At 39.0% G+C, this 20,271-nt stretch overlaps 1 protein-coding gene across 4 annotated transcripts in view; it reads left to right on the top strand.

The window, feature by feature from the left end:
- DOCK4 (dedicator of cytokinesis 4) overlaps positions 1-20,271 on the top strand; it is a 475,344-nt gene that overhangs the window by 197,749 nt on the left and 257,324 nt on the right. For all 4 annotated transcript variants that reach the window (XM_004602088.2, XM_055123770.1, XM_055123771.1 and 1 more), the window contains exons 2-4: positions 10,927-11,010; positions 13,335-13,375; positions 15,968-16,023. In XM_004602088.2, coding sequence (XP_004602145.2) covers positions 10,927-11,010; positions 13,335-13,375; positions 15,968-16,023 — 181 coding nt within the window. The remainder of the gene's footprint in view (positions 1-10,926; positions 11,011-13,334; positions 13,376-15,967; positions 16,024-20,271) is intronic.

Genomic DNA, 20,271 nt, shown 5'->3' with positions numbered 1-20,271 from the left:
GCTGTGCACTCAAGGGTCACTCCTGGTAGACTTTGGGAATCATATGAGGTGCCAGGTATTGAGCGTAGGTCAGCTGTATGCAAGGCAAGAGCCCTACTTGCTGTACTAGCACTCTGGAAAGATGGTATTTTGCTTCTTAGCAAAAGTTTTCACAGAGATTGTAAGGAAAGAACTCTTGTTTTCGTACAACTTCACTTGACTTTGTGACATGAAGTCTGTATTATAAGTTTTCTTCCTCATGCGGTTATTTCTTGGACAAATAATGCACATTGGCAACAGAATGAATGCTAAAAATTGTGTCTTCTCTTTCTCTCTCTGCCTTAGCATTTTAGGAAAATCCCTAATTTGGGAAAATAATATTCCCCGTTGTTTTATCAAAGATAAGTGAATCAGCTTTTTTTCCTTTCAAGTGACTAGGCCCGAATCTTTCTAGGTTTAGATAGTTAATAATGCTTTCTAAACAAACTGTAATAATAGAATGTTTTGAGTCACTGTTGTAAATTCACATCTTATTTTTGTGTGTGACAGAATCAGACAAAGCTTCTAAATTTGTAGTTAATGAAGTGGAAAGATCGGTCAGTGGGTTTGGTTTCTGTCACTGCCCAGTCCCCTGAGTAGCAATAAGCATGATCCTCAAAGCAAAATAAATAAATACAAAAATTTCCAGTCAGCAATGATGATGGAAAAATAGCATTCTGTGCTTACTTGCATTAAATGACTGCTGTGGTCAAACCCAGCTGGACTCTCTCCTTTGTCTACAGTTCCAGTTTTCTTTGATCCTCATGACATGTCTGTGAGTTAGACCAGACAAGTGATGTCTCAGTTAGCATAGGGAAGACCCGGGCCCATGTGAAGCTAGACTTTAGGCCTCTGTCTCTCTGTTTTAACATTATCTCTCTCTTCTAAGCGCTGGGGTGCTTTTTGAGATAAACATTATACTTAGTCTCTTCTTTGATGCCCTTCTTGCTGGCAGCTATCCAGAACAAATACTCTTTTCTATATTAAATTGCTTTCAAAAAACTGATAGGTTGATGTAATAATTAGTTCTGAGTTTTTTTTTTCAGTATCAGTTGCAGTTTATTCCATTCCCATCTCCGTTCTCCTCTGATTCACCTGCTTCTTCCTTCCCCATGCTACTTCGTTCTCCTTCTGGATCCGCCTTCATTCTCCTTCTGACTCTGGTTTCCCTTTTGCTTCTCTCTCTTGAGCCTTTCTGCTTCTATATCTTCCCAGCCCCTCTCACTCTCACTTCTGACTTTGTCTCTTACTTCTGACTCTGACCCTTACTTCTGACTCTGACTTTCACTCACTTTGTGCTCTTTCTTTCCTCTGCTTCTGGCTCTGATGACTTCCTGATACTCTTTTGTCTTGTGCTCTGCTTCTGTGCTCTGAGAAGAAAAACTCTTCTCCCTAGTTCTGAGTTTTACTGCTTGATCTTTAGTTGATCTTATAGCCACTGAGAAGTGCCTTTGCGTTTGTAGCAAGGCACAGATGTGCAAGGTGAAAAGTATGTTCATAACTTGGGGGAATCAGAAGGATTCATGTACTGGCACAATAATAGTGTCTACGAATACATGTTTATGTGCAATAATTCCTTCCTGATATGGTTCATTAATTTCCTTGTTTTCTATTTCATCTTTCCTGTTCCTCTGTCTCTAAAATAGTAGAAACTCCTGTCTCATAGGAGATTAAAAATAATCCACAAACATTTTACAAAACCTTTAACACAAGATAAAATGATGTTACTTTCCTTCTCCCTTGAAAATAAATTCTTGCAAGAATGAAAATCCCAATGGTGAGCTTTGAAACTTGAGTATAGAAGAGTGAGCTCTCCAGAAATCAGGTTTAGATGGAGATTAGCTTGCAGGTTGTTTATCAGGCGGTGTTCTTTTTAAAAAAAAAAAATTTAAAATTGAGTAATCATGAGGTACAGTTACAGACTTACAAACTTTTGTGGTTATGTTTCAGTCATACAATGATCTAGTACCCATCCCTCTACCAGTGCCCATTCTTCACCACCAATGTTCTCAGTATCCCTCCTACCACCCCCTCCTATACCCCCCGCCCCCACTTCTGTGGCAGGCGCAATCTCAGGGGGTGTTCTTGGACTTCACCCCTTCAGTGTTTTCTGAAGAACTGGGCAGAAGTTAACTGCAGGGGCTGGAGCAGTTGTATGTTTGCCTTGCATGTGGCTTACCTGAGTTTGATCCCAGGTACCCATAAGGTCCCCTGAACCCCACTTAGGGGTGATCCCTATGTGCAGAGCCCTGAGTAAGCCCCTGAGTACCTCCAGATGTGCCCCAACAACAAAAATAATAACAAGAAGTTGATACACTGTTGACCAAGCTTTGATCATTTGCACACTTCAGAGTTGGCTCTAGTAGAATTGTGAATGCTTGGCCTCCATACTCCACCCGGACAGTCACTGGTTAAAATTACCCTGAGAGATGCGAGCTGAAAGTAGACTATAGACCAAACACGATGCCACTCAATACCTATAATGCAAATCACAACACCCAAAAGGATAGAGAGAGCAAAAGGAATGCCCTGCCACAGAGGCAGGGTCTGGGGGCGGGAGGTGGGGGAGAGATGGGTGGGGGTGGTGGGAGGGATACTGGGAACATTGGTGGTAGAGAAAGGGCACTGCTGGAGGGATGGGTATTCGATCATTGTAGGACTAAAACGTAAGCACGAAAGTTTGTAAGTCTGTAACTGTACCTCACAGTGATTCATTTCAGGGGGACTGCCCCATAGCTGGAAGACTGCTTCATGAGCGGAGGGGAGAAGGCAGATGGAATAGAGAAGGGATCACTAAGAAAATGATGGCTGGAGGAACCAGTTGGGATGGGAGATGCATGCTGAAAGTAGATAATGGACCAAACATGATGACTTCTCAGTGTCTGTGTTGCAAGCTATAATGCCCAAAAGTAGAGAGAGAGTATGGGGAATATTGTCTGCCTTAGAGGCAGGGAGAGGGTGGGAAAGAGGGGGTATACCCGGGATATTGGTGGTGGGGAATGTGCACTGGTGGAGGGATTGGTGTTTGATCATTGTGAGATTGTAACCCAAACATGAAAGCTTGTTATTATCTCACGGTGATTCAATAAAATTTTAAAAATTTTAAATAAATAAATAAAATAATATAAATAAATAAATAAATAAAATCACCCTGAAAGAGGGCAAGATTTTGTGCAACTTCAATTGAGGCAACCCCAGAAGAGGGTTGCCTTCCCTAACAATTTTAGCAGCTGGTAGAATCAATCATACATTTCTATAGGGAGAATGTTGGTCTTACAACACCCACTGCTGTGTTTTATGGTTAGTCCAAGTGGTGGTGATTCCAGCAAACTGAAGCTCCAAAATCCCTGGTGGATATAATAAGATGGAACCATCTTCTTAACAGTCAAGGTCAGCAATATATTTTCTAGTATTACTTTTGTAATGTCAAGTATAAAAATACCTACTATTCAGCATACTTCTGATTTTTCATTGACGCCAGTATGAAGCAGTAGGTCATGCCTTGCATTTGTAGCAAGGCACAGATGAGCAAGGGAAGAGTATGTTCACAACTTTGGGGAATCAGAAGGCTTCGTATACTGCCAAGGGTTCATGTGAATCGACTCCTCTTTGCAAGGGCACATAGATCAGCACCTTTTCAGTGTGTGTGCCAGGTGTGTGAGATACTCAGACTCAGTTCATTACCAGAATGAAGGCAGATCCTAATCACATGGATGGGCTGAAGATAGGAAGGCAGAGCACGGCATTTTAGATTTTTCTAGTGGTCTCACGTGTTTCTTGCTTTCCCACCACTGGTCCCTTAGTGTTGACATCATATCGATACCCATCTATGGATCCCTTGAAGTGAGTCTCTTGAATGTTCCAGTTTGTTCTGAACATCATCTTGTGAAGAAACAAAGACAGAAGGAGAAAGATAGTTCTGCACTGGTGATAGCACCCATAGAAATCCCCAGCTGACTTCTAGTCATACTCAAACCTTGGACAGCTATGACAAAGGTCCTGTCTTTGGTCAGGCTTGCCTAGGCCCCTCCCCTCCCTTATTTATCTTTCCCTATAGGATTGTTTTTGTAAATGTGCAGAGGAAGTAATCCCTTATCTTTTTTTTCCACACTTGACCGTTTCATGAAATACAGTACCTGAATTAGAAATGGTTTTCTGTGTTTCCTGCAGTTCTTCCCCAGATTCTTCAGGGAAGCTGCCTATTTCTCCCTTCTCCATTTTCAGGCCCCCTCCCCAAACAGACTCTTCAAGATCGGTAGTTAAGTATACATCTATAGATGACAAGTCGGAGCCTGATACATAATGTGAAATGAATCAGGGCGTAGGAAAGCTGATTTTAAAATGCTCTGGAGGAACAGAGCTTCTTTACAATACCTACAAAATAACTCTCTGCTCTCTCGTCACTTCTTAATTGTCAGTGCTATGTGTCAAGTTAGAGTATGTGAGATTTTACAACTACACACATCAAAGTGTTTATCTGGGAGCAGGGGGTGGTTAGGTGCTTCCCTTACATGCATCTGACACTAGTTTGATCCCCTTACCATATATGGTCCCCTGAGCTCCACCAGAAGTAAGCCCTGAGCACCATTGAGTATGTCCTCAAAAAAAAAAAAGTTTATCTAATTACTGATGTCGCCAGTAGCTCATCATCTCCTGTGGGACAGTCTGGGAACTTAAGAACAGAACTGTTTTTGTGTTGTGAATAGCTCACAAGTGACTTTGCAGGTCATAACCTGTGCATGAGTAGGGAGATCCTTTTATTAGAAAGACGAAGCCATAACTCCAGTTATGAGAGATGGTTGTTTTTGTTTGTGTCACAGGGGCAAAGCATTTTTATTTTTATTTTTCTACATTATATTCCATTTATCTTAGATTGTCAGCCCATAAAGGGCAAGGGCAGCATTTTCCAGGCTTGAATTGAATTGTGGTGAGTAGAATCCCTGTAAATATTATTTGGAAAATGATGAGGAATATGTTATTGTCTACACTGTACATGGTTGACTTATAATAATAGGTTTTTAAAAACATAATGTTTCTATTTTTACTCTTTAAAGTCAGAATTCTGTGAGTCTCTTTTTAAATTTAAAACTTTTAAGGCATAAATGTATTCTCTGTATGACCAAGTAGTATCATTAGAACTAAAAAAATGAATCCTATCTTTATAGCTTAGTTCTACTTTCTCTAAATCATATTCCTGGATTTCTTTTTCTATTTTTGGATTTTAATTTTGGTTTTGAGACCCTACCCAGAAGAACTCAGTGTTTATCCTGACTCTGTGCTCAGGTATCACTCCTTGCTGGGCACAGGAGACCAAATGACATGCCAGGGATCAAAGCCAGGGTGGCTGTATGCATGCAAGGCAGAAACCTTCCCCTTTCTACTGGCTCTCTGATACCTGTAAAATTCTTATGAGCATTTATATAAATGTTTGCCACAGCCAGTTAATTTCTAATAAATTGTTAATGGGTATTGAACTGTTACTATCTAAAGGAAGATCATTATAAGTGATACATTTATTTTGATTTACAAAATGTTAACACTTTAGCTCACACACATCTGTATATATTGGGGGGGACAGGATTTTGGTTTGGGGGCCACATCTGGCAATGCTTTGGGCTTTCTATTCTATCCATCCTTGGGTGTTGCTTCCCTGTGATGCTTGAGTAACCCTGGGTGTCAGGGATCAAACCTGGCCCTTTCACATTACAACAAAACAGGTTTTGCTTACGGTCAGCCCATGGTACTATTTCTCTGACCTAATATACATTTTTTTAGGGCTTAACCATATGCTATGTTTATATATGTTATGCTTATTTACCCAAATAAGTATTTACAAGGTAGCAGAGAACAGAGATAAAGCCAATTCCATGCAGTTGTTTTTATGTGCTGTTTGCAGCTCTCTTGGCTTTTATGAAATAATAGGCTTGGATTTTAATATGTTCTGTTCTTTGGATTCAATGTTTTAGGATCTTTTCTGTAGTTATTTAATTAGTTACAAACAGGAAAAGGAATTTAAGTCAGTGTTTGTGTTTATTAGACCTCAGTATTTAGTGGGAAATGCCCTTGGAAAGGTACAATGAGGAATTTTGTATAAAGACATAATTTCTTTATAATAAGTAGAAACACAATGTATTTTATTTTGGGGCACCCAGTAGTGCTCAGGGCTTACTCCTGGCTCTGTGCTCAGGGTCACTCCTGGCATGAGGACAGGACTTCTGGTCCCTGAGCCTGGGGGACCATATGAGGTGCGGGGAATTGAACCCAGGTTAGCAAGGCAAGCACTGGTACCGTCTATACTATTGCTTGGGATTTTCAGCTGTGATTTTCTATTTTCAGCTGTAACTTTGTTTCCTGCAAAGAACACTTGGAAGAACTTAATGGATTTAAATGGAGAGTTTAATTGTTTTGTATATAAATGCTAATTGAGGTTTTGTGAGTACCTGTATTGTCTTTGCAACTGTGCTCTGCTAAACCAATTTTCCTTAGTTTAAGATACATTACCTGCTACCACTAATAAACCTGAGCGATAATGTCTTCAGATCTTTGGCTCTTTTGCCTGGAACTACTTTCCCTTTCCAACTTTAATTTTTATAACCTGAAGCATAAATAATGTAGCATTCATGCATCCATGTATGAGTTTGGTAGTCTGCAAAGTAGAATCGTGTAACTCGAAGATTGAAACTGGCATGCCGTTCTAAAGGGGACAGATCAAAGTCATGCCTTACATTTCTCTTCAGCCTGTTCTCATGTAGAAGGACACAGATAATACAGCAATACCTTATACAGTTTAAGTTTTGTCAAAGTGCTCTTGGGACACAGATAAAAGAGTAATTAATTACATTTAGATCCTAAGATGGACAAAAGGGCGGATAGCATTAAGAAATTGAAAGAATCACTCTTGATGGTAGACCTCAAGCCAATAATTCTCTGCCATCCCCAGCATTGAAGGGGTAGGGAAGGCTACTCCCCTGAGACCTTTGTAAACGGAGCTTGAGATTGCAGCGTACTAAGCAGTGTTATGAGCGGTAGTTAGAAGGTGAGCTTTGAAAAGTCTCAAGAGAGTATGATCTTTCCCTTCAAGTTTTATCAGGTAGCAATTGTAGGTGGGAACAAATGTCCATTTTTTTTTTTTCCCACAGATCAAGCTGTGACTAAAACCCAAGCTAGGCTCGTTCAGGGCCATGGTTGTTCCGAATGTGTTATGCCACGTCACTGCTGAGCGGAATGGTCTCCTCTACGCCCTCAGGACTGAGGGCTAGAAGGGGCCTTTCAGTTTACCTTGGTGGGCACTTTTGTCTTAGAGAGGAAGCAGATGGAGCCCAGGGAATTTAAAAGAATTATTGGCTGCTTTAATAGTTAACAAATATTATATAGTTAAAGAATAAAATCAGAGCTCACCTGCATAGTCTGATTGAGTAAGAAATGAGATAATTCACAGTTATCACCCAAACTGTCATCCTCGTTTTAAACAGCTCCTATGAAAGAATGTGTTTTCACAGGTAATATAGTTTGGTTCTTAGAATTTTGAGGATCCTCTTAAAATAGCATTGCCAGTCATAAAGGAATTTTATTGTTTAAGACTGCAACATTTAACAGTAATGACTATGTCCTCACTCATTTTCTTAGTGATTATTTATTGAGCTCAGAGTGTGTGTGTGCTCTGTATTGAACTGGGTATACAATGGGAATGAAAATCCACTAACTCCTAATATCCAGTCTGTTGTAGGCAGTGTCATGTGCATGCATGTGCACATGAGTGAGTGTATGTCAGGGGGGGATGGGGGTGATATCACATCATACAGCACTGAGTACAATGTAATAGTAGTGATGGATGAGTTTCAAGCAAGGCTGTCCCAAGGAAGGGCTACTGAACCCTTATCCATAAGAGGAATATAGTTTAACCTGGCAAGATGGGAAAGGATAGCATGTCTTCTAAGGGATCATTCATGCCCATGTCCTGCGTAGGAGGGAGGAAAGTATGAAACAAAAGGTCTCAGGGTTGAGACTTTTAACATAAAATCAGACATGAGAGCAAAACCATACAGGCTGCAGTACTGAGTTTTACATTTTTCTTAGTGCTTTGATGTACTGAAGAGGAAGATGAAATAGCCCTCTTGGGCGACTGCTAGGGAAGGCCAGGCAAGAGAAAGGTTGGCGGTACTGAGGGAGAGCAGATGTTGAGAAGTGGATGGCCTTGGAAGATTTTTAAGATGTGATCTGGAGATGGATTGACTCTGTGGTTTGATATGTGGATGAGGTTGATGTGAGTGACCCCTGGGTTTCTGGCTTCCAGTCAGTGAGTGGATGAAGGAGGACTAACAGTAGACTAATATTTTAGTGGTGCAATGTGGGTGATGGGAAGAGAGAAAATAACAGGTTTGTTTCAAAATGAGAAGAGATCCCATGTTTGGCGATGGCATTGGTTACTTCCAGGTGTTAGACATCTGAATAGATATTGCATTAATTGGAGGTTTGTATTAGACAAATCAGGATCCGAGAGGACTGGCAAGTTAATAGTGAAGAATCATGGACACTAACTAAAAGTCTTGGAGAAACTCTTTCCAAAAAGGAAGAGGATAGATAGAAATGAAAAGCACAGTTTAATTATTGAGAGGTTTATTATAGGACTAGCATATACCAGTTAATTTGACATTATGTTTTGTAGTCCTTTATTGTTAGCCTCAATACCTACTGACATGGTAGAAATTATGATACTTGTGGCCACTGAAATCACAGAAATGAGTGGTAAAATTAAGGTTTAAATTTATGATTCATGGAGCCAAATTTCATGTTAATTTTTTCACACCAGCCTTTATACTTCAAGATCTTAAAACTAGAATTCTGGGTGAGTATCAAGCCCTTTTCTTAAAGAAGCCTAAGAAATGATGTTCTAAAGAGGATGGCTGAGAATATGAGAGAATCAGTAAAAGATTCAGGAACTACTAGGTGACACAAAATGTGGTCGCAGTGAGCACTGACTAGTGACTTGAGTAGGGTAGTTTCAGAACACAGTGCAATGTGGACTGAAACATGAAGGGCAGGTGAAGGAATGAGATGCATATAGTGTACTGCTATGTTCAGAAAAGGAAAATGAGTATTAAAGAATAACGAGCAGTGGGGAAGGTATTCATGAACGTTTTGGGAGTTGTAGTTGTCCCATGAGTGGTAAGAACTTGGTGGATGGTAAGAATTGAGTGTTGTGGTTGGGAGGTCATGCACTTAGACCTCTAAAAGAAGCTTCCATTACATAGTGTGGGGCCAGGAGGGTTGTGAGAGATTAAGATAACTTCATGAATGTAGGAAAGCAATTCAGGGTGTAAGCTTGTTTTGAAGTCGTTTAAATTGTAATCAATCTACCATCTGTTGAGTTGTTGATCCTTTGCAAGAACAGGTCTCTGAAAGCGATGTGCAGTAATCTGTCAAGATATGCAGAACCTTGATTGTTTTCTGAGTAAACATCTTCTAACACATTAATATGAGGCCATATGGCATTTATGATTATACTTAGAAAATGACATCATGAATTAGTGCTTGTCTGAAATGTTCCAACTTTGTTACTATGCAGTTTTTTTCATCCATTTCATGTACTTTGGTTTATGGATTTTTTTTTGTCCTGTGCTCTTATTTCTAATGTTAATTTTGTTTTGCTATTATGGAAGAACTCTAAACTTCTCTAAAATTATTGGTATATATTGATTTTTGACAGATTTACCCATGGCATATTTGATATGCCAAAAACAGTAACAAATCTCATGATGGAGACATTACTGGTGCCCACTCGAACAAATCGATGAGCAACATGATGACAGTAACAGTGACAGTGGCAGATTTATATATTATTTCCAATTTACAAGATACATTCACAGCACTAGCAATAATGTATTTGGTAGATTGGGATTATATATAAATCTCACGATCCGAATCAGAATTATACATTTTACTCATAATACTTTAGTCTTAAAAATCACATATTTCCTGTCAAGTTTTATGTGATTTGCAAGTTGATTTCCATACACATAGCCTTTAACTGGAGATGATTCCTCTCTTTTGGGGGGTTGAGGCGCGTTTCAATTATTTTTCCTTTCTTTTCTTATTATGTTGTGGAAACTCACTACACTTCATTCTCTCTGTAGCTGTTTGAGCTGCTCAGGGTGGACTGACTATGCACACATTACCTTAGTATTGCATTTTATCCCCTCACAGATACAGATTATTTCAAGAACACATTATTCTATAACCACTGGGTAGGGCTAAGTGGTGACTCTCGCGCTCTCGTCTACATGTTATTAGAGCTAAAGCTAATGTGAAAGTCATGGTGGCTGTGTATATAGTTCAAGGCGAGAATGTTACCATTACTGTGTAAGATGGTAGCATCCGTTACTACATAGGAAGCCTGCTTTTAGGCTTTTCGGGACTAGGTCCTGGGGAAATCTTAGTGAACAATCAACTTCACCCCTTTCTCTATGAAACTCTCTTCCACTCTGCATAATACCCAAGCTTAAGCATGTTCTTTATTTATATTGAGCACGTATTTATTAACTGCTGTAGCCTCAGCACCTGGATAAGGAGTGAATATAGCAACATTCCAGAGGACTCAGACACTTATGGAGCTCTGCAAGCAGTATCTACTTGCATGTTACTGAGCAACATTCTTGGTATTTTACCAATTATTTTAGCAAATTCAACATCTTAAAAATATAAGTTTATAGTACTTTCAACCAGCATGTCAGAAAGTGCATTAACTTAATGATTGACTCTTCAAAATATATATAAGATTGAAATACAGCAGCAGGTTCTCATCCTTTCATCCTCATATTCATTTTTCTTGGTCAACAGGGTTTAATAGCAGCCTGTAGAATGAGCTGTAGCTGATTTTTTTTTTCATAGATTCTATGTCTTTTCTTACAGTTATTGCCAGTTTTCGAGGAACCGTCCCATATGGCCTGTCTTTGGAAATTGGAGACACAGTTCAGATCCTGGAAAAGTGTGATGGTGAGTAGGCTAGTAATGATGGGAGTGGATTGCCAAATCGAAAGTTTGCAGGTTTTATCCATACCAGCGTAATCTCCAGAATTATTCTCGTAGTTACAGTGATCCATTTTTGACAAAACTTACTTCTTGTATAGTAATGTTTGGCTTATGGGAAAATATCTATTGATATAAGCTCATGCTGCCTTTTCCCTAGTATTTCTTTACACCACTAGATGCCAAAATAGAAAGCAATTATAGTCACTATACTTGTGGGATTTCATAACCTAGTGCCAAACCAGAAGGCCTTTCTTAGAATCTCAAGAGTCTGGTAGTTTCCCAGGATGGCATGGAACAGACCCAGAGTAGAAATGACTTTCTCAAGTATAAAAAAATGACCACGTTTATTTGGGCCACACCGAGCAGTGCTTTAAGGCTACTCCTGGCTTTATACTCAGGCGAGCATGTGTTTCCATGGATTGAACTTTGGCCTCCCATCAGTAAAGCTTGTATCCAATTCTGGGTTATATCATCAACCTTTATATGACCCAATTTTAGAGCTCCATAAGTATATCTTAAAATATCCATTTTTTTTCTAAAAGTTGGAAATGTATGTCATAGTATGTTATCATATTAAGGCTTATTATCGATTAAAGTCTATTCCCTTACTGAAATATTACATTTGGTAATAGCTTGACCATAAATGTTGGTGTTATGGACATTTATTCTGTCCACTGTAATTGATGCAATTAAAAATACAATAAGGTTTTCTTGGTACTTGTCAGATGCATTTTATCTAGTTCAATATTGTTTACAGATAAATTAAAAAGCCTGTTTTATTTTGTTGCATGAAAACAGGATTCCTAGCCAATTGGAGCTGTTTCATAATCTAAAACATTTTTTAGTGTGGTTGGACTAGTAACTCAATAACATTTTTGTAATTCTCAAAAAAGTTTTAGCTGCTGTTAGAAATTTTTCAAGAATAACTTATTTCTTGGAAATGACTTTTCATCATAAGCGCTGATGTGTAGTCACTATCTTAGTCTATTTTGTTTTTGTCAGACTGATTTTTCTTTCTTCAGGCACTTTATTTTGCCATGTATTCATTTTGTTTAGGGGCCACACCAGGTGGTTCTTGGGGTGGGCCACTCCTGGCTCTGTTTGGAGATTATTCCTGGCGATACTCTGGGAACTATGTGGTACTGGGGAGAGCACCTCGGCCTTCTGCATGCAGAGCATGCTTTGTGTCTTAGTCCACTGTGCTATCTTTGCAGCTCTATAATATATTCATTTAAGAAAACTTAGAAGGAACAAATATACCCAAATAAAAAACTTGAATATTTATTTTTGAAAATTCAACTTGATAGGGTGTTTGTCACATGGTAAAATAACGTCTTATCAGTAAGCAAAATTATTTCTATATTGGCAGTGATAATTAAAAATAATGCATTTATAGGAGTTATGTAATAACCAGAAATCATCTTAACTGTCATCTTGTACTTGCTTTGAATTATGGGAATGATGACTTCTCACTTAATAGTGCTATAAAATTCAGAAGTGTTTGAAGGTGAAGTGAAAGCCCTTCTAAAAAATAATAATTGTGGTGCACTTAGGTATTAGATGTGGCTGTTAGTTTCCCTAGAAGATCAGACCTGGCTTCACTTTTCTTGTGCTATCAGACTGGTCATAACTCAAAATGATTGGCTGAAGGATGTGCAGATTTACTCCCATGCTTAACTGCTCTGTCTTTGCAATCAAATGAAGAGAATTTTGAAATTTTATTTTGTACAAATATTTCAACTTCCCTGAGACTTTTTAATTTATGAATTAATTTATGTATTTATTGGTTTTGGGGTCACACCCAGCAATGCACCCAGCAATTACTCCCGGCTCTGCACTCAGGAATTACTCCTGGTGGTGCTTGGGGAACCATATGGAATGCTGGGAATTGAACCAGCATTGGCCCCATACAAGGCAAACTCCCTACACATTGTGCTATCGCTCCAGCCCCAATTTTCCTGAGACTTTAGAGTATGGAGAATAGGTAAATAAAATGAGAGTGTTGTGTTTAAAAGATCATATAGCTTGCCCGAGATTAAATAACAAATAAGTAGCAAAGCCGGAATTTAAGCCTGATGCTCTGATTTTAATGTTTTTCCTTTCATTGTGAATATTTTTATCTTTATATAAACCTCCAATATAGAAGTATTAAATTCATTTTAAGTACTCACCAGTAGTGAAGCTATAGTTTAGCCTAAACAAAAAGAACAGATGTATTTGTAATCAACCTTTTTCTTTAAATGATTGTAATGGCTTTTTGAAATATGACTATGGTTATTTCTCCACAGGCTGGTACAGAGGATTTGCCTTAAAAAACCCAAATATCAAGGTAAAAATTATTACTTCAAACTAGTTATGGGATGAAAAAAGAATGAGATCATTATTTCATTATACAATTGAAGTTGCAGTTGGGATCTTTGCTAAAATACATAACAACATAGATTTTCATAATTTTTGAAATTTCTTTGATTTTATGTTATCATTAAGACATGCTATTTAAAGGAGAGTCCTATGTAGCTTTTGGAATTAATTCTGAGAGGGCTTAATAAGCTCATTATATAGACGGTCTTTGTAAAGTATTATTTTCACAGACATCAGTTAAAATTCAGGCGGAGGAAATACATCTTCTAAAAAGAAATACTGGGCTGGAGCAGTAGTACAGCAGGTAGGGCATTTGCCTTGTACTCGACCAACCTAGGTTCAATGCCTGGCTCCCCATATGACAAGGCCCTGCCACTCCACCCCTGTCCCCTGCCCCCTACCCCAGCCCTCTAGGACTGATCTCTTGATTGCAAGGTCCAGAGTAATCTCTGAGCACCACTGTGCGTGCCCCCAGCAAAAAAAAAAAAAAAAATTAGTTTCAGTGTTTCATGGTATCTTTAGTAAAATATTGCTATGAGAAGCAAGCTTATTTTAGAGTATGTTAAGGTTCCTTGAACTTAGGAACCTGAAATGTACAAACACCATATTATAAAGATCCCATCTTTCAGACAGAAATGAAGTCTTATTATTATTATACGTGTATTTGTAAAAATTTCAGGAATTACCATAGGAACTAAGATGAATTTTGCTTTATTTTTTATTTGTATGGTTTATAACTTTGACAGCGAATCTTATTAAGATCTGTGGTTTTTTAAGTTAATTTTTTATTTAAAGAACTTCGATTTAACAAAGCTGCTGATAGTTTGGTTTTAGGAATGCAATATTTCAATACCAATCCCACCACCAGTGTCAAATTCCCTCCACCAGTGTCTTCCCATTCCCTCCCTGCCTCACTGCCCCCTGCCTTGACAGGCACATTTCAATGTTCCAGTTCAATCTCATGTTTTCTGTGTTGTTGAGTCTGTGCTTTGGAGATGCAGCTAGACCGTTCTCCCACATCATCATCATAACCAAGGTCCCTGACCCCCGTTCCCCATTACTTTTCTTTCTTATCTTCCCTCTGAAGTTCTTTCCTTCTCTGTACTTCTCTTCCCTATACTCCGGGGTCAAGGCTGATAGTCAAGGCTGACATTAGCATCCCCCCCTTTACTGTATTATATTTCCTCATCCAGTTATTTCTACATACCACAACATATCTGTGTTTTTCTACTTTATTCTGCCCAGCCTCTACCTATACTTTTCATATTCTCTAATATCTTCATATAGGCTATGTATATTTTTTTTTTGGTTTAGTTCTGACTTAGGATTGTAGATAAGACATTGTGTCTTTTATCATTTCAAGATTAGAAGTAATTAAACTCTTTTGACCGTATTCTCTTTAGATATATCTTTTTCTGACTCATCCAATTGTGTTTAGTTAATTAATTAAATTTAGTTTAGGTCACTTTAAAAGAGAACCTGAGGGACAAAAACATAGATAAATTCAATTTTTTAAATACTTTTGTTCTCATTGATTATTATTTTTGGACATCTACAAGGCACATGCAAATGTAGTTTCAGTGTTTATTTGAGAGAATATTTGAGACAAAAATTTAATGTGATTTGTTACTAGATTTTTACTCTTCTACCAAACAATTGTTCTAATTTCATCTTATTGTAAATTGCTGTATTTGTTATTCATATTATATAGAAATATAGTAAAATGTGGGGGGAGTTTTTTAACCTATATTCCTACTTATTTTTGTATATTCATAATTTTTTTATAAAATTTTAGGTTATTCTTTAATTCACCATAGCAATATTATGTTCAGATGACTTTGTTTTCCTAAATGTTTAATTGAATTTATCTGTTGATTCAACATGAAAAATTATTCTGAGGATATTGTAATTTAGTAGACAATAAAGTTAATGCTAATTTTTTAATGTTGTTTCAATTTCCTTTTAACAATAAAGAACAATTTTGTTGCCTTTCCTTTTATCTACAACAAAGAGCTTAAGCTAGCACATCTTTTGTTTAATTCCTGTTTCATCAGAAAGGCAATGTGGTGATTTTTTGTGCTGGTTTCATCAGAAATATTCCATGATTTAGAATACCCATATTATCCCCAAATTCATAGTGGTATTTTTAGTGTAAAATTGAAAGTAAGCATATGAGTTTTTTGGAGAGAAAAAAAGAATAACTACCAAAACAAACAAATATCTTTTTAAAAACAATATGTAAAAAAAAATTCTTATTTTACTTGCTTCCTATACAGGCCATGGAATTTTAAAAAGTTTTTTGTATTAAAACACATGTTTTAGGAGCGAGATTTCATATTTTATTGTGCTTATTTTAGAGTATGTCTAAATTTATAAATATGAACTGTAGCAAGTAGAAGCATCTATCCAAACTACAATTGGTTTTAAGCACTAGAATGCAGTAAAGGCATTTTTCCCTGTTCCTGGTATTGTTATGGTTGTGTGACTGCCTTTTATGTTTATGAACTTTAAAACCTCCCCTGCCCTCATAACCTCATAACCTTCATGTTTTCTCTTTCAGGGTATATTTCCTTCCAGCTTCATTCACTTAAAAAATGCCTGCGTAAAGAACAAAGGGTAAGAAATGAAAGTTATTGAGTTGGAGGATTTTCACGGAAACATTGCTTACTGTAGAATATGAAAGGCTTAGTAGCTTTAGTATAATTTTCTTGAAACTGGAGCCAAAGCAGATGGGGCCATTGTCTGTCTTTTGATGAAGATGCTTCACTCCAAGGCAAGAATGCAAGAGTCTTGTCTGTGTGTGCTGGGCAACAATAGGGTCTAAGTTGACGGAGGGTTCTCATTGTCTACATTCCTGACTCTAGCCTAACCTTAGTAGGAGTTGCCCCTTTTGGGTTTCCTGGGCTTAGGGAAGCATGGCAGCCGACTTACCTACCGGATGCCGAGACTTGTCTCCAACTCCAGGGATTCCCTAGAGTCATTGCTAATTATAAGCAGCTGAGTCTGTCTATTTACACTGAAGAATGCTATATCCTATGGAACCAATTTACAAAGCCTTTTTTCTGCTTTATAGAACACCTTTCAATGTTTCTTTTTTCTTTTTTTTTTCTTTTTGGGTCACACCCAGCGATGCACAGGGTTTGCTCCTGGCTCTGTGCTCAGGAATCACCCCTGGCAGTGCTCAGAGGACCATATGGGATGCTGGAAATCAAACCCGGGTCGGCCCTCGTGCAAGGCAAACGCCCTACCCGCTATGCTATTGCTCCAGCCCCAGTTATTTTTTTCTCACTAAACTCATAGATATTTGGTATTTCTTATACTTTTACATGTAAAGCTTTAAAAATATCTTCTCCAGTCTGTTTCCAAAAGCATTTGAAGTAGGTCTCTAGATAATAAAGTCTTCAAATAAAATAACAGCATGATGAGACAGTAGAACCTCCTCGGTTGCATAACTAACTTTTAGCCAAGCACATCTATAGCTGGGCCCGAGATTTGAATCCAGATGTTTGGTACCATGTCACAAGGAGTATGCAGTACATCACTGGATAATTTCATCTTATGGACGACAGGAAAGAATCCAGAGGACAGGAGACATGACTCAAAGGATTGAGCATATTCTTCAAATACCAGTTTCCATCCTCAGCATTGTGTGGTTCCTCTGAAACAACAAAAGAAAAAAAAAACAAATAATACAGAGTCAGCCGTAGAAATCGCATTTTTCCTCAATAGCAAAAACTAATAATTTACTTGAACTGTTAGCACTGTAGCACTGTTGTCCTGTTATTCATTGATTTGCACAAGTGGGCACCAGTAATGTCGCCATTGTGAGACTTTTTGTTACTGTTTTTGGCATATCAAATACGCCACAGGTAGCTTGCCAGGCTCTGCTCTTGTGGGCAAGATACTCTTGGTAGCTTGCCAAGCTCTCCCAGAGGGGCAGAGGAATCAAACCCAGGTCGGTTGCATGCAAGGCAAACGCCCTACCCTCTGTGCTATCACTCCAGTCCGCTTGAACTGTTAAGGCTTATTATTATTCTGAGGGGGCTTGGGGTTCCACACAGTAGCTTACTCTTGTCCGACCTCTGGGGACCATCTGGGGTGCCAGGAATCGAGCCCACATGTCCACATGCAAAGCAAGCTCCTTGTCCACTATACTATCTCTTCAGCCCCTAAAGCTTATTTCTAGGCACAGTCAGTACTATACTACCTTCAGATCTGAATTTTAACAAATAGGTTCTGAGGATACTATTCATTTGAATGGTTCTTTTTGTTTATTGAGATATCATCACATTATAACAGGGGTTTCAGCTGCATCATAGAAATCAACTTGTCCTGATTTATATCTCTCCAGGGCCATCTCTGCCTGCCCACCTCCATCCCTGCTTCTCCCCTGCCTTTGGATAACCAAGCATTAGCTGGTCTTCAAAAGTTTTGTTTTGTTTTGTTTTGCTTTATTTAACTCATCCACTGGTTTTCCCTGTATACCACTTATGATTGAAATTATGTGTTCTCTTTCTTTTGTTGACCTATTTCATTTGACTTAAATATTCTCAAGGGTTGCCCATGTTATTTCAAATAGAAAGATTTCATCTTTATTACTGAATGATATTACATTGTTTATATACACCATATGTTCTAGACCCACTTTTTTTGGTCAATGACCCCTTAGATTGTTGCCAGCTCTTGGCTGTTATAAATACTGCTTTAGCAAATATGTTAGTCTATATAGGTCATCAAGTTCAATTTTATTCATTTTTTGGTAAATACCAAAAAGTTGAATAAATAAATTGCATGGAATTTCTGGGCTGGAGCAATAGCACAGTGGGTAGGGTGTTTGCCTTGCACATAGCCGACCTGGGTTTGATTCCTCGGTCCGTCTCGGAGAGCCCAGCAAGCTACCAAGAGTATCTCGCCTATACGGCAGAGCCTGACAAGCTACCCATGGCATATTTGATAGGCCAAAAACTGTAACAACAAGTCTCACAATGGAGACGTTCCTGGTGCCCGCTTGAGCAAATCGATGAACAATGGGATGACAGTGATACAGTGATGGAATTTCTGTTAACATTAATAGTAACAATGTTTCAAATTGATTTTTGTTTAGAATTCTCCATACTGCTTTCCATAATGGTTGCGCCCATTTACATTCTCACCAGAGTGTATAAAGGTTCCCTCTCTTGATAGCCTCTTCAGTTTTAGTAAAGTTTCCAACACTTTGAGATTATAGGTGTTCTACTAGATGTCCAGATGGTTGGTTTTTACAATCGATGGTTGATTCTTATGATCAATGGCTGATATTCAATAGTTGATTCTTACATCTTCTCTTTTATAGATTCTAGTGAAATAAGTATGCAAGTGACTGGGAGTCCATGGCATAAATTTCTGGAGTGTTCCCTATATTAGGATAGAGAATTAAAACTCAGAATCTTGGAATCTTCATATATCTTATATATGTGATCTAAATAATTAGTAGTAATTTTGGGATATATTATTAACAGTAATAATGTTTAGAATTGATTAAAAGCTTAATAATTCTGATACTAATAATTATTACTGCTTTTACTTGTTTTGTTTCGGGTGCATGCCTGGCTGTGTGCAGGATTCACTCCTGGTGGGGCTCAGGGGACCCTTGGGGTACCAGGCATCGAACCCAGGTCAACGGCATGCAAGGCAAGCTCCCTCCTTGCCATACTATCTCTCACCCCTCTCGGCCCTTAGTGCATCCACTCATATTTGTTTATTTATGGCGGGACCTTCCAAGTTGTGCTTATGGGTCCTTGGGGCCACTGCTAGCTATTCTCTGCCAGTCATCCTAAACTATTGGGGACTATATTTGAGGACATAGACCAGTCCGAGCAGCCCCAGGGACCTCCAGTGCCACCCTGGCAGGTTTTGGGGCCTCCAGGACTTCACCAAGCACTGCTCAGGAGGGCACAAGTGCTGGAGCCAGGTTGGAGCAATCAAGGTGTGCACCCTCAGCCTGACCTGTCTCCTTGTCCCTACTTTAAGTCTTTTAGTGATTGAGCTGGAGAGATAGTTCAAAGGTTAAGACACTCACTTTGTCTGTAATTCGAGCTGCAACAATGGTTCAAATCCTAGCACCTGTATGTATAGCCCCTTAGAACAGAGCCAGATGCCAGTGCCTCCCCCCAGCCCCCTCCCCCTCACACAGGTCCACATATATACCCACACTCAGACTGGGTGCCCTTCAGGAATGTTATGCAGTTCTAATTTATCAGAAGTGAATAAGGTAGTTATTAGTTCTTTTGGAGTTTCCCCACCACACACTAATTTGTTTTGTTCATCTCCCGTAAAGTAAATCTGAAGACCCCCCAGAAAACAATTCAGCCATGTGCTCTTTGTTCAAGCCCTTCTGCCTCAGTGAGCTGTGTTAGGCAATTGTAGAGTCCCGTGTTCTCTGTCCTGACCCCTAAAGTGTCCCCTAGGCAGATCCAGCCAGCGAGTCCTTCTTGCTATCTGTACCCCAAGCTCAATCCTAACCCCTTTATTTCTTTGGAGCAGAAACCAACTAGCCTCCATTTTACACTGACTGAGGAAGGGAAAAGAGAATGTGGGTAAATATGATGTCAAGCATAGCTCAACCCAATAAAAGGCTTCCTCCCTCCCTCCCTCCCTCCCTCCCTCCCTCCCTCCCTCCCTCCTTCCTTCCTTCCTTCCTTCCTTCCTTCCTTCCCTCCTCCCTCCCTCCCTCCCTCCCTCCCTCCTTCCTTCCTTCCTCCCTCCCTCCCTCCCTCCCTCCCTCCCTCCCTCCCTCCTTCCTCCCTTCCTTCCTCCTTCCTTCCTTCCTTCCTTCCTTCCTTCCTTCCTTCCTTCCTTCCTTCCTTCCTTCCTTCCTTCCTTCCT

Source organism: Sorex araneus, chromosome 1, assembly GCF_027595985.1.
Source record: "Sorex araneus isolate mSorAra2 chromosome 1, mSorAra2.pri, whole genome shotgun sequence".
Taxonomy (NCBI): Eukaryota; Metazoa; Chordata; class Mammalia; order Eulipotyphla; family Soricidae; genus Sorex; species Sorex araneus.
The sequence above is the reverse complement of the archived record's forward strand: the minus strand, read 5'-3'. Positions and strand labels throughout refer to the sequence as shown.